We start from the raw sequence: 15001 nt of genomic DNA, 5'->3' as shown, positions 1-15001 counted from the left end.
AGAGTATACAAACATTACAGCCTGGGATCACTAAGTATTCTTTATTTCAGGTAAAACATTTTTTTAAAAAATAGGCAGGAAAATTTATTACATGTCCCTGTACGGTCAGACACAGCCATTACACAGTACGCAGCAGGGGCACATATAAGATCTCAGCACAAAGAAGGGAATTTTGTTTACTTACCGTAAATTCCTTTTCTTCTAGCTCCAATTGGGAGACCCAGACAATTGGGTGTATAGCTATGCCTCCGGAGGCCACACAAAGTATTTACACTAAAAGTGTAAAGCCCCTCCCCTTCAGCCTATACACCCCCCGTGCTGCCACGGGCTCCTCAGTTTTGGTGCAAAAGCAAGAAGGAGGAAAAAATTATAAACTGGTTTAAAGTAAATTCAATCCGAAGGAATATCGGAGAACTGAAACCATTCAACATGAACAACATGTGTACACAAAAACAGGGGCGGGTGCTGGGTCTCCCAATTGGAGCTAGAAGAAAAGGAATTTACGGTAAGTAAACAAAATTCCCTTTTTCTTTGGCGCTCCATTGGGAGACCCAGACAATTGGGACGTCCAAAAGCAGTCCCTGGGTGGGTAAATAATACCTCATAATAGAGCCGTAACGGCTCCGTCCTACAGGTGGGCAACCGCCGCCTGAAGGACTAGCCTACCTAGGCTGGCATCTGCCGAAGCATAGGTATGCACCTGATAGTGTTTCGTGAAAGTGTGCAGGCTCGACCAGGTAGCCGCCTGACACACCTGCTGAGCCGTAGCCTGGTGTCGCAAGGCCCAGGACGCTCCCACGGCCCTGGTAGAATGGGCCTTCAGTCCTGAGGGAACCGGAAGCCCCGAGGAACGATAAGCTTCGAGAATTGGTTCCTTGATCCACCGAGCCAGGGTTGATTTGGAAGCTTGTGTCCCTTTACGCTGGCCAGCGACAAGGACAAAGAGTGCATCCGAGCGGCGCAGGGGCGCCGTACGAGAAATGTAGACTGAGTGCTCTCACCAGATCTAACAAGTGCAAATCCTTTTCACATTGGTGAACTGGATGAGGACAAAACGAGGGTAAGGAGATGTCCTGATTGAGATGAAAAGGGGATACCACCTTAGGGAGGAATTCCGGAACTGGACGCAGAACCACCTTGTCCTGGTGAAACACCAGGAAAGGAGCTTTGCATGACAGTGCAGCAAGCTCAGACACTCTGCGAAGTGATGTGACTGCTACTAGAAAAACCACTTTCTGTGAAAGGCGTGCGAGCGAAATATCCCTCATTGGCTCGAACGGTGGTTTCTGAAGAACCATCAGCACCCTGTTCAGATCCCAGGGTTCTAACGGACGCTTGTAAGGAGGGACGATGTGACAAACCCCTTGCAGGAACGTGCGTACCTGTGGGAGTCTGGCCAGGCGCTTCTGAAAAAACACAGAGAGCGCAGAGACTTGTCCCTTAAGGGAGCCTAGCGACAAACCCTTTTCCAATCCGGATTGAAGAAAGGACAGAAAAGTGGGCAAGGCAAATGGCCAGGGAGAGAAACCCTGAGCAGAGCACCACGACAGGAATATTTTCCATGTCCTGTGGTAGATCTTGGCGGACGTTGGTTTCCTAGCCTGTCTCATAGTGGCAATGACCTCTTGAGATAATCCTGAAGACGCTAAGATCCAGGACTCAATGGCCACACAGTCAGGTTGAGGGCCGCAGAATTCAGATGGAAAAACGGCCCTTGAGACAGCAAGTCTGGTCGGTCTGGCAGTGCCCACGGTTGGCCGACCGTGAGATGCCACAGATCCGGGTACCACGACCTCCTCGGCCAGTCTGGAGCGACGAGGATGGCGCGGCGGCAGTCGGCCCTGATCTTGCGTAACACTCTGGGCAACAGTGCCAGAGGAGGAAACACATAAGGAAGCTGAAACTGCGACCAATCCTGAACTAAGGCGTCTGCCGCCAGAGCTCTGTGATCTTGAGATCGAGCCATGAATGTTGGGACCTTGTTGTTGTGCCGTGACGCCATTAGGTCGACGTCCGGCATCCCCCAGCGGCAACATATCTCCTGAAACACGTCCGGGTGAAGGGACCATTCCCCTGCGTCCATGCCCTGGCGACTGAGAAAGTCTGCTTCCCAGTTTTCCACGCCCGGGATGTGAACTGCGGAGATGGTGGAGGCCGTGGCTTCCACCCACATCAAAATCCACCGGACTTCCTGGAAGGCTTGCCGACTGCGTGTTCCACCTTGGTGGTTGATGTAAGCCACCGCTGTGGAGTTGTCCGACTGAATTCGGATCTGCTTGCCTTCCAGCCACTGCTGGAACGCTTTTAGGGCAAGATACACTGCCCTGATCTCCAGAACATTGATCTGAAGTGAGGACTCTTGCTGAGTCCACGTACCCTGAGCCCTGTGGTGGAGAAAGACTGCTCCCCACCCTGACAGACTCGCGTCCGTCGTGACCACCGCCCAGGATGGGGGTAGGAAGGATTTCCCCTTCGATAATGAGGTGGGAAGAAGCCACCACCGAAGGGAAGCTTTGGTTGCCTGAGAGAGGGAGACGTTCCTGTCTAGGGACGTCGGCATCCTGTCCCATTTGCGTAGGATGTCCCATTGAAGAGGACGCAGGTGAAACTGCGCGAAAGGGACTGCCTCCATTGCTGCCACCATCTTCCCCAGGAAGTGCATGAGGCGCCTCAAGGGGTGTGACCGACCTTGAAGGAGAGATTGCACCCCTGTCTGTAGTGAACGCTGTTTGTCCAGCGGAAGCTTCACTATCGCTGGAAGAGTATGAAACTCCATGCCAAGATATGTCAGCGATTGGACCGGTGTCAGATTTGACTTTGGAAAATTGATGATCCACCACAAACTCTGGAGAGTCTCCAGAGTAACGTTGAGGCTGTGTTGGCATGCCTCTTGAGAGGGTGCCTTGACCAGCAGATTGTCTAAGTAAGGTATCACCGAGTGACCCTGAGAGTGGAGGACCGCAACTACTGTAGCCATGACCTTGGTGAAAACCCTTGGGGCTGTCGCCAGGCCGAACGGCAGTGCCGCGAACTGAAGGTGTTCGTCTCCTATGGCGAAGCGCCGGAAGCGCTGATGCTCTGGAGCAATCGGTACGTGGAGATAAGCATCTTTGATATCGATCGATGCGAGGAAATCTCCTTGGGACATTGAGGCGATGACGGAGCGGAGGGATTCCATCCGGAACCGCCTGGTCATTACGTGTTTGTTGAGCAGTTTTAGGTCCAAAACAGGACGGAAGGACCCGTCCTTCTTTGGAACCACAAACAGGTTGGAGTAGAAACCGTGACCCTGTTGCTGAAAAGGAACCGGGACCACCACTCCTTCTGCCTTCAGAATGCCCACCGCCTGCAGAAGAGCCTCGGCTCGCTTGGGAGGCGGAGATGTTCTGAAGAATCGAGTCGGAGGACGAGAGCTGAACTCTATCCTGTAACCGTGAGACAAAATGTCTCTCACCCAACGGTCTTTTACTTGTGGCAGCCAGGTGTCGCAAAAGCGGGAGAGCCTGCCACCGACCAAGGATGCTTTTGGTTTGGCCTGGGGTAAGGATGTTTCCTTTCCCTTGGATTGTTTGATGATTTCATCCAATCTCTCACCAAACAAACGGTCGCCAGAAAAATGGCAAACCAGTTAAGCACTTTTTGGAAGCCGAATCTGCCTTCCATTCCCGTAGCCACAAGGCCCTGCGTATTGCCACCGAATTGGCGGCTGCAACCGCCGTACGGCTCGCAGAGTCCAGGACAGCATTAATAGCGTAGGACGCAAATGCCGACGTTTGAGAGGTTATAGACGCCACCTGCGGCGCAGACGTACGTGTGAGTGCGTCAATTTGCGCCTGACCAGCTGAGATAGCTTGGAGTGCCCATACGGCTGCGAATGCTGGAGCAAAAGACGCGCCGATAGCTTCATAGATGGATTTCAACCAGAGATCCATCTGTCTGTCAGTGGCATCCTTGAGTGAAGCTCCATCTTCCACTGCAACTATGGATCTAGCCGCCAGTCTGGAGATTGGAGGATCCACCTTGGGACACTGAGTCCAGCCCTTGACCACGTCAGGGGGGAAGGGGTAACGTGTATCCTTAAGGCGCTTGGAAAAACGCTTATCTGGACAAGCTCGGTGTTTCTGGACTGCCTCTCTGAAGTCAGAGTGGTCCAGAAACATACTCGTTGTACGCTTAGGAAACCTGAAACGGAATTTCTCCTGCTGAGAAGCTGACTCCTCCACTGGAGGAGCTGAGGGAGAAATATCCAACATTTGATTGATGGACGCAATAAGATCATTCACTATAGCGTCCCCATCAGGAGTATCAAGGTTGAGAGCGGCTTCAGGATCAGAATCCTGATCAGCTACCTCCGCTTCATCATACAGAGAGTCCTCTCGCTGAGACCCTGAACAATGTGATGATGTCGAGGGGATTTCATAGCGAGCTCGCTTAGTCGGTCTGGGGCTGCGTTCCATGTCAGAGACCTCACTCTGGGATCTATGAGACACCCCGGGAGAACATTGTTGTTCCAACTGAGGGGGGCCAGGGGGCAATGATTCCACAGTGCCCATGGCTTGAGATGCCGGCCTGGACTGCAAGGCTTCTAATATCTTAACCATAGTCTCAGAAAGTCTTTCAGTAAAAACTGCAAACTCCGTCCCTGTCACCTGGACAGTGTTAACAGGTGGTTCTCCCTGGGCCACCCTTAGCAGAGGCTCCGGGTGAGTAAGTGCCACAGGGGCCGAGCATTGCACACAATGAGGGTCAGTGGAACCTGCCGGCAGTATAGCCGTACATGCTGCACAGGCAGCATAGTAAGACTGTGCTTTGGCACCCTTGCTATTTGTGGACGACATGCTGTTGTCTCCTCTGAGCAATACAGGAGGGTATATAGCCAAATAAACAACCGTGCACCATACAGTGTAAAGTATAGCCTATAATCATATAATCTATAAGTACACTTCTGCACTAGTGGGGCCAGCACCACAGGTGCTGCTTACCGCCCGCGCAAAGCGGTTGTGTGGTCACCAGAATTCCTGCCTGGGTCTCCCTGAGCTTGTCTCACCTCTCCAGCGTTAGCAGAGCTGACAGGAATGGCTGCCGGCGTCCTGAGGAGAGGAGGGGGCCGTGGGCGTGCCCTAGAAAGTGCGGGAATCTGGTGCCCCACTGTGCACAGTGAGGGGGGTGGAGTATGCAAAGCATGCTCCAGCCTCAGTTGCTGACGTCCTTTACAGCGTCCCGCCCTTCCCCTGACTGGCAGGCCTGGGGGCGGGAAAATAATGAGACTAGGCCGCAAAAGCCGGGGACTAAAGTTATAAGCGCGGCCGCCGTATAAGCGCGGTCGGCGCGGAAGTCCCCGGCGCACTAACAGTCCCAGCCGCGCCGCAGTGATAACAATGGCAGCGGCGGTCAGCGCGGCAGTCCCCATACACTAACACACTCAGCGACGCTGCAGTGTGTAAAGGCACAAACGCAGTCAGCGCCGCGGTCCCCGGTGCACTAGCACACCCAGCAATGCTGGAGTGTTGCTGTGCGCGGTCCCCACGGGGACACAGAGTACCTCAAAGTAGCAGGGCCATGTCCCTGAACGATACTCGGCTCCTATCCAGCTGAGTCCTCAGGAGCTGTGGATGGAGCACGGTCTCATGTGCCTGGAGACCGATAGGATCCCACTTCACCCAGAGCCCTAAGGGGGATGGGGAAGGAAAACAGCATGTGGGCTCCAGCCTCCGTACCCGCAATGGATACCTCAACCTTAACAACACCGCCGACAAGAGTGGGGTGAGAAGGGAGCATGCTGGGAGCCCTGTTATGGGCCCTCTTTTCTTCCATCCGACATAGTCAGCAGCTGCTGCTGACTAAGCTGTGGAGCTATGCGTGGATGTCTGCCTCCTTCGCACAAAGCATAAAAACTGAGGAGCCCGTGGCAGCACGGGGGGTGTATAGGCTGAAGGGGAGGGGCTTTACACTTTTAGTGTAAATACTTTGTGTGGCCTCCGGAGGCATAGCTATACACCCAATTGTCTGGGTCTCCCAATGGAGCGCCAAAGAAAACTTTTTTTTTTTTCTTAAACACATCCAATTCTGTAACTTAATTATTCCAAGATCTATTGACTAAAATCAACTTCGTTGGTGGGAAAACCTCTATAATTTTCCCTACAGGTGACAATATTGTTAGAGAGGACAGCTCGCCTCTCCTGACATGTAAACGATAAAGGGAATACGTCATCAGGTTTTTGTTACCCCATTTGAAAGCAGCATAATATAGAGACCCTGATTCCAGCAATGTGTCCCTTTCTGAACGGTTTGCTTTTATTTTGATAAAAATCACTGTTTTCTCTGCTGCAGATCTAGCAGTTGGAAAGAGCTCATGAGTATGCTGGACTACCTGCAGCATGGCAAGTAGTCCTCTAATGATAAAATCACTGAATAATCAGAAGTAGATCATCAAAAATACACTAAGCAGCTCAGCAAGTGACACATGGCTGGAATCTCTTTCGCTACGTTATGCTGCTCCCAGATTAGGTGGCAAAAACCTGGTGACGAATTCCCTTTAACAATTGTCTTCTCCATTGACTGGCACTTTGGGAGCATCTTCTTCCAGCTCTCTGTTGTGCTGCTATTCTTCCTAGGAATTTATGAACAAAGTGACAACTGGGTGTCACCACTCATCATTTTTCAGCCGTGTGTCCCTACACACAGCACTGGCTAGACATTCTCAGACCTCCCCAGCACTCCCCAAAAGCTGGTGTCAATTTATTGTACATTTACAGGACTAAGAGGAACAGCAATATGCAAAGTTATACGAAAAACTACTTAAGAATTTCAATATTGAGGATTGCAAATATTTAAACACGTCAGGAGAAAAGACAGGACCTCCATTATAAATACTGCTAATCGTTTCCTTCATTGTAAGGTACCTATAACTCTGCTTGTAAGAATTTCATGGGGAGTGGAGCCAAGTTCTCTTCGAAGATGATTTGTAGGTATCCTTCCTGCAGCCGCAGCTTTCTGTCTATAGTCAACCTAGAAAGGGAAGATAACAATGTCCTCATTAAAGGGTTAGGTCTAAGCCACACGGCATGAAAATTGGACCAAGTGGAATGCGATAAAACATCGCATTCCACTCAGGCTAAGATTGGTCCATGTCCCAGCACCCATGAGCAATTATTTTCTCAGCCCCAATCACACTGAGAAAACAATCTCAGCATGCTACGACTGTAATGTGATCCTAGATTCTCTCGCACCCATTCAAGTGTATGGGGCGAGAGAAAGATCGCACTGCACTCGCAGTACACCGATGTACCGCAAGTGCAAGGCGAGAATAGCAATAGCTGGCAACGGAGGAGAGGGGGAGATAAATCCCTCCCTCCCCTCTGCAGCGCTGGTCCGTCCCCCGCAGCTGAGGTCCGATCGCATGATCGGACCTCAGTCGCAGTGACACTCGCATGACACTCGGCTCCTGCTGTGCTGCCAGCGTGAGCAGAGTGTCATGCAAGGCTCGCATTAGTCCCCGTGTGGCCTCTGCCTTATTTCCAAAAACACAAGTTAAATCTTATCCATAGGATAGGGAATTATCTGCTGATCACGGGGGTGCAACCACCACTGCCCCAAGATTGCGGCTCTGCAGCCCTGTCTTTAATAGAGAGGGAGATAACATGCTCAACCTCTGCTACATGTGTGAGCAATGCCTAGTAGACCAACAAGACAAAACAATCACTGATCTCGGGGAGACCAGCCGGAGAAAACACTGCCGGCAGCCAACGAGGGCGCTCAACACAGTGAAATCCTTTGTTGGCTGCTGGCAGTGTTTTCTCTGGCTGGTCTCCCCGAGATCAGTGATTGTTTTGTCTTGTTGGTCTACTAGGCATTGCTCCCACATGGCCAGAATCCTACTCCACACTGATGAGGGGCAATACCCCAAAAATACTCTCTGTGGATGGATACCTGGCCTTGGTATTTCCCTTGTCATATCTTTAAAAACTCGTCAAGAGTTGGATATTGACTAAAAGGGCAACTTAAATATGGTGGTTGTGGTGGTCTCCTAAAAAGAGCCACTCCCTGGCTAGGTCCTTCCCGGAGGGATATCTGGCTATTTTCCGTGTCGAGACTCCTAACAGAGGCTCCATGGACCTTTTTGATTTACATTCTTTGTCTATAGGACTGCCGGAGAAAGCCGTAGTTGGCCATTTTTTCCGGTGCACTGCATTTAAAATCTCTGTTCTCAGGGTTTGAGAGTCCCAATCTTGGGACTGCTGGAGATCCCAGTGCTCAAGCCAGCAAATAGGGGAATACCCTTTTAACTGCAGAACACTAAATAGAAAAAATAAGCAAAAAAAGCATATAGCAAACAAAGAAATGAATATAACCAGTCTCATGAAAAGGAGTGGTCAACGGCGGACACAACACACTTCATACAGACACTTTTAGAAGCTGCTTGATTTGAGCAGGGACATCACTTACCACTAATGGCATGAACTGGGATGGGGAAGGCTTTGTTTTACTCACGGCCGTTACCATTACAGACGTATCACCTAGCTGGAAAAAAAATAAAACATATTTTTATTCTTATCATTAGATACAAGTTGTCCATAAATAGAAACAAAATGGTATTTTTTGCTTGTGAGCTACACAGTCTGAGGGTGCTTAGCCCACCTGACCTCACAGCAGTCCTATGCAAATGTTATATAATCTGTAGCTCTAGATTCCATACATGGTGGTTACCTTCACTACAGCGCATCCATCGGCAAAACGGGCCAACTTCCCTGACGTGATCTCTAAGTTTCTGCAGGCACAAAGGAGAAACAAAAGCTTAAAATGTGATACCACAACTCAAAAAAAACCCCAAAACAATCAATAGCAAACAAACTACCGAGGTAAAAACCCCACTAAATACTTGATGCATGAATGTGGCGGAAAAGTGGCCTTAGATGATACATGAATGGCAGCGTAAGAGACCGATTTGACAAGACCAGCTGATCACCTATTTTTTATAGTACAGGATTGTCTTAGGACGGTGATCCCCAACTCCAGGCCTCAGGAGCCCCCAACAGATCATGTTTCAGGATTTCCTTAGTATTGACATAAATCGCATCACCTGTTCAATATTAGGGGAATCATAAAAACTTGATCTGTTGTGGGCTCCAGGGGGGGAGGGGGGGGGGGGGACATAATCTTAGGAGAACACATGTATTCTTCACTAATCCAAGCGAGCATGCACGTATATGGGGGGTTTTGCAGGAACACTCGTGGATTGAATGTGCATTCGGACATTTTTTTCTTAAAAGGGATCCTGTCAGGTGCAATATACACTCAGAACCACAAGCAGTTCTGGGTCCATATTAGTAATCCCTGCCTAACTGTCCTTGTATCTAGTAGCATAGATAAAGAGATCTTTAGAAAAAGTATTTCTAAAGATAGTTTCTTATATGCTAATGAGCGCAGGGACTAGTCACAAGGGTGTGAGTTCCCTTGGCTAGTCGGCCCCTCTAGCATGTTAGCACTCCCCTGTGGGCGTACCAATAGGCTAATGAACGTGCAGAAACACCGCACATACCTCAGTCTTGATGGCGGCTGGCGGAGGATGGATGGGAACTGTGCATGATCCAGAGTCCCCAGGACTTTCGGTCATGCACACTATTCCTCACTGAAGCCGGGAAGCTTACACCCAGCATCAATTTAGTGCGCATGATCTGAAGTCCCGAGTACTCCGGATCATGCGCAGCCATCCTCTGTCAGCCGCCATGAACAGTGAGGTATAGTGCGGTGAAGCTGCGCATTCATTAGCATGTTAGTACGCCCACAGGGGAGTGCTAACATGTTAAGGGGGCCGACTAGCCAAGGGAATTCACGCCCTTGTGGTTAGTCCCTGGCCTCATTAGCATATAATATACGATCTTTAGAAATACTTTTTCTAAAATTCTGTTTATCTATGCTAGTGTATACAGGGACGATTAGGCAGGGATTACTAATATGCACCCAGAACTGCTCGTGGCTCTGGGTGCATATTGCACCTGACAGGTTCCCTTCAATGTATTTCTGGCTTAAATGTATTTTTATAGTAAGGCTTATTAAAATCTGGGTCCTACAAGGGGAAATCACTCACTACTTTACCTGGAAAAATTACCGTAACCTCTAAAAGAGGAGGTAGACCCTACTGAGATTTGGACTGTACTGCGGTTCATGAGAAACTGATGTATTAAAGCAAGTGTTGAAAATATCTACCGTTCGCATCCAAGCATAAGCTCGTCCATATTGATGAATGCATTGTGCAGGACGTCTGGGGTCACAGCCTGAATTTCTCGGAGAGCCTGTAATGTGCGTGTCTGGTGACTGTACACCCGACCATGCACGTGGCCCCAAAGGAATAAAATCCAGTGCTGGTAAATTAGGCGATCTTGGTGACCACAGTCCCTTGGAAATCACAGTCACCAAAGACGGCTTTATTCGTTCAGGCGTGTGACACGTTGCAGCATCCTGTTGGAAGTAGCCCATGATAAGATCCTCATCGCACAGATGATTTACAAGGCTTGAAAGATTTCCATGTATGTTAATAAATGAAGAAGGAGAAACGCACGCACCACACAAACTACAGACCCGCACCCGCAGCAAGGTGCGCAGCACGTGTATCTCATAGTGGAGATGACCGGCGGGGTGAGGAGTCAGGATCACACGGAGCGAGGAGGTTTCTCATCGCTGAGGCTCACTGCACTCGCATGAACCTAAGTATGTACAGTCCTAATCTCAGTACAGTGCACCGGCTCTTTCAGAAGTGACAGCAATATTTCCAGGTAAAGAGTGAATATATATCACTATCCAGTGACCGGGGTGTAAGGGCTGTGGAGGAGGCCCGGAGCTTGTCTGCAGAAATCTGTTCTATTTTAGAGAAATCCAGACAAAACTGTATACGAATGAGCAGTAAGTGCAGTGGGCGGATCCTGCACCGACAGCTCCGTCCCACCTCATCTCTGATTGGCTCCTGCTTCAGTGACCTGCCAGTCAATCACAGGAGGTGGGAAATAGGGAGAGCGGGGAATGCAGTGTCCAACCCAACTTCACCCCATTCCTTTACAACTACGGAAAACTGCAAAACAGATCTCTACATTAGAGGTACAGATTACTCAGCTTTACAGTATATACATCACCCGTCCCCCTCTGCCGGCTCCCCGCGGGCTGACACCTGTCCCCCTCTGCCGCCTCCCCGCGGGCTGACACCTGTCCCCCTCTGCCGCCTCCCCGCGGGCTGACATGTATCCCCTCTGCCGGCTCCCCGCAGGCTGACATGTATCCCCTCTACTAGCTCCCCGCAGGCTGTCACACGTCCCCTCTGCCGGCTCCCCGCGGGCTGACATGTATCCCCTCTGCCGGCTCCCCGCGGGCTGACATGTATCCCCTCTGCCGGCTCCCCGCTGGCTGTCACCTGTCCCCTCTGCCGGCTCCCCGCTGGCTGTCACCTGTCCCCTCTGCCGGCTCCCCGCTGGCTGTCACCTGTCCCCTCTGCCGGCTCCCCGCTGGCTGTCACCTGTCCCCTCTGCCGGCTCCCCGCACATAGCAGGCTGTCACCTGCCCCCTCTGCCGGCTCCCCGCTGGCTGTCACCTGTCCCCTCTGCCGGCTCCCCGCTGGCTGTCACCTGTCCCCTCTGCCGGCTCCCCGCGGGCTGACATGTATCCCCTCTGCCGGCTCCCCGCGGGCTGACATGTATCCCCTCTGCCGGCTCCCCGCTGGCTGTCACCTGTCCCCTCTGCCGGCTCCCCGCTGGCTGTCACCTGTCCCCTCTGCCGGCTCCCCGCTGGCTGTCACCTGTCCCCTCTGCCGGCTCCCCGCTGGCTGTCACCTGTCCCCTCTGCCGGCTCCCCGCACATAGCAGGCTGTCACCTGCCCCCTCTGCCGGCTCCCCGCTGGCTGTCACCTGTCCCCTCTGCCGGCTTCCCGCTGGCTGTCACCTGTCCCCTCTGCCGGCTCCCCGCACATAGCAGGCTGTCACCTGCCCCCTCTGCCGGCTCCCCGCTGGCTGTCACCTGTCCCCTCTGCCGACTCCCCGCACATAGCAGGCTGTCACCTGTCCCCTCTGCCGGCTCCCCGCTGGCTGTCACCTGTCCCCTCTGCCGGCTCCCCGCTGGCTGTCACCTGTCCCCTCTGCCGACTCCCCGCACATAGCAGGCTGTCACCTGTCCCCTCTGCCGGCTCCCCGCTGGCTGTCACCTGTCCCCTCTGCCGGCTCCCCGCTGGCTGTCACCTGTCCCCCTCTGCCGGCTCCCTGCTGGCTGTCACCTGTCCCCTCTGCCGGCTCCCCGCACATAGCAGGCTGTCACCTGTCCCCTCTGCCGGCTCCCCGCTGGCTGTCACCTGTCCCCTCTGCCGGCTCCCCGCTGGCTGTCACCTGTCCCCTCTGCCGGCTCCCCGCTGGCTGTCACCTGTCCCCTCTGCCGGCTCCCCGCACATAGCAGGCTGTCACCTGCCCCCTCTGTCGGCTCCCCGCTGGCTGTCACCTGTCCCCTCTGCCGACTCCCCGCAAATAGCAGGCTGTCACCTGTCCCCTCTGCTGGCTCCCCGCTGGCTGTCACCTGTCCCCTCTGCCGGCTCCCCGCTGGCTGTCACCTGTCCCCCTCTGCCGGCTCCCTGCTGGCTGTCACCTGTCCCCTCTGCCGGCTCCCCGCACATAGCAGGCTGTCACCTGTCCCCTCTGCCGGCTCCCCGCTGGCTGTCACCTGTCCCCTCTGCCGGCTCCCCGCTGGCTGTCACCTGTCCCCTCTGCCGGCTCCCCGCTGGCTGTCACCTGTCCCCTCTGCCGGCTCCCCGCACATAGCAGGCTGTCACCTGCCCCCTCTGTCGGCTCCCCGCAGGCTGTCACCTGCCCCCTCTGCCGGCTCCCTGCTGGCTGTCACCTGTCCCCTCTGCCGGCTCCCCGCTGGCTGTCACCTGTCCCCTCTGCCGGCTCCCCGCTGGCTGTCACCTGTCCCCTCTGCTGGCTCGCCGCTGGCTGTCACCTGTCCCCTCTGCCGGCTCCCCGCTGGCTGTCACCTGTCCCCTCTGCCGGCTCCCCGCACATAGCAGGCTGTCACCTGTCCCCTCTGCCGGCTCCCCGCTGGCTGTCACCTGTCCCCTCTGCCGGCTCCCCGCACATAGCAGGCTGTCACCTGTCCCCTCTGCCGGCTCCCCGCACATAGCAGGCTGTCACCTGTCCCCTCTGCCGGCTCCCTGCTGGCTGTCACCTGTCCCCTCTGCCGGCTCCCCGCACATAGCAGGCTGTCACCTGTCCCCTCTGCTGGCTCGCCGCTGGCTGTCACCTGTCCCCTCTGCCGGCTCCCCGCACATAGCAGGCTGTCACCTGTCCCCTCTGCCGGCTCCCCGCACATAGCAGGCTGTCACCTGCCCCCTCTGCCGGCTCCCTGCTGGCTGTCACCTGTCCCCTCTGCCGGCTCCCCGCACATAGCAGGCTGTCACCTGCCCCCTCTGCCGGCTCCCTGCTGGCTGTCACCTGTCCCCTCTGCCGGCTCCCCGCACATAGCAGGCTGTCACGTGTCCCCGCTGCAGCCGTTACCTGCCCCCTAGCTCCATACACACAGGGCGGCTGGATGTCCTCACTCCTCCGTGCACATGCGGCCGGGACCAGGGCAGAGCACAGCGCCCGATCCGGCACCGAGCAGAGCTCCCGCTCCTGTACAGCGTCCCGCTTATCGCTTCCAGCCGGCATCTCAAGGAGGCCGCCATGACAGTAGTTCTCCGTCACCTCCCAAAGACACGTGCGCTGATTGGTTGTCGCTGCCTCTACGTCACTTCGACCTCTGTAAAACAATCTGGTTTCGATTCGAAGGGTCTTGGGAGGAGTTAGAGCGGTCACGCTGCTGCGACTGGTGACGTCATTTCTTATTGCCGTGTCAGGACGCCAGAGGGCGCAATGCATACAATAGAATGATTGTCCATGTATTATACAACAGTGCCCCGGAGTGGAGGCTGGACGGGAGGGGGAGAGGACCTGTGCAATCCATAGGGACCCAAATCCAGGACTGTCCGCTGTATCCAGGACGGCTGAGACTAGAGAGCCATTCACAGGGCTCCGCTCCAGATCACTGCCTGGACGGGAGACCCACGAGTATATGACATTGTTTTTTTTTTTATAAGGCCATGTTCACACGTTGCATAAATCCAGTGTTTTTTTTTATTTTCTGCAGATATCTGCACCAAGCTTCACAATATTAATCCTTTCTGATTATTGCATTTTTCTGCATGTTTTATGCCTTTTCCCCCATTATTTCATGCGTTTTTGGTGCACATGTGAAGCCGCATTTTTAATGTGGTTTTTATAGTACAGAAAAGCTTTGATTCACCCAAACTGCAGGGTTCATCCGCATTATTAGGCTCGCTGAGGATGGAGAGGTCATGAAATCACATCCACTGTGCTGGGACAAGTCACATCTGCCTCAAAAATGCATGAAATATGGAGAAAAAGCATAAAAGAAACTCAGCAAACGTAATAATCCGAGAAGACTGGTATTGTGTTGTGTGGTGCGGGCACAAACAATAAAAAAATCAATTTTTGTAATTGCTTTTCATTATTTTTTTGCAGTTTTATAGGAACTAAAAAATCTGACTTTTTCTTCACCTCTAGAATACAGATACAAAGAAATACCCTGCTGTGTACAGATGTATCTCTATGTACCTGTATCATCTGCTGTTGGGTTCTCTGCCTGCACTACAGGTCAAGATGATCAAATTCTCCAATTTCTCTCAGTGTGGGCTGATGTGCCGCCTAGGCATCCAACTCATGTTCCTTAAAGGGGTTATCCGGCTTATTTTGCTTTTTTTATTATTACCCTATTGGGCTACATTGGGGCAGGTAAGTAGATAGTGAGCACTTACCTGCCCTGCTGTCAGCCCCTCTCCCCCGGCTCAGAGGGGTCATGTGACTGCTCCTGCTGTGATTTTGCTGCTTCCGGTCATTTCATGTCAACATGGGCAGGACCATGTTGACATGCAAATCTGCTACTGCATGTTGCCGCCCTGCTGGGCTGTACAGTG

At 53.1% G+C, this 15001-nt stretch overlaps 1 protein-coding gene across 1 annotated transcript in view; it reads right to left on the bottom strand.

Annotated features, from left to right (window-relative positions):
• PNPT1 (polyribonucleotide nucleotidyltransferase 1) overlaps positions 1 to 13741 on the bottom strand; it is a 233576-nt gene extending 219835 nt beyond the window's left edge. Inside the window, exons 1-4 of the mRNA XM_075338095.1 lie at positions 13524 to 13741; positions 8707 to 8767; positions 8446 to 8520; positions 6903 to 7008 (exon numbers count right to left, since the gene is read on the bottom strand). Coding sequence (XP_075194210.1) covers positions 6903 to 7008; positions 8446 to 8520; positions 8707 to 8767; positions 13524 to 13693 — 412 coding nt within the window. The 5' untranslated portion in view covers positions 13694 to 13741. The remainder of the gene's footprint in view (positions 1 to 6902; positions 7009 to 8445; positions 8521 to 8706; positions 8768 to 13523) is intronic.
• Positions 13742 to 15001: the final 1260 nt, after the last annotated feature.

This window comes from Anomaloglossus baeobatrachus, chromosome 3 (assembly GCF_048569485.1).
Source record: "Anomaloglossus baeobatrachus isolate aAnoBae1 chromosome 3, aAnoBae1.hap1, whole genome shotgun sequence".
NCBI classification, from domain to species: Eukaryota; Metazoa; Chordata; class Amphibia; order Anura; family Aromobatidae; genus Anomaloglossus; species Anomaloglossus baeobatrachus.
This window is presented reverse-complemented; position numbering and strand designations above follow the sequence as displayed.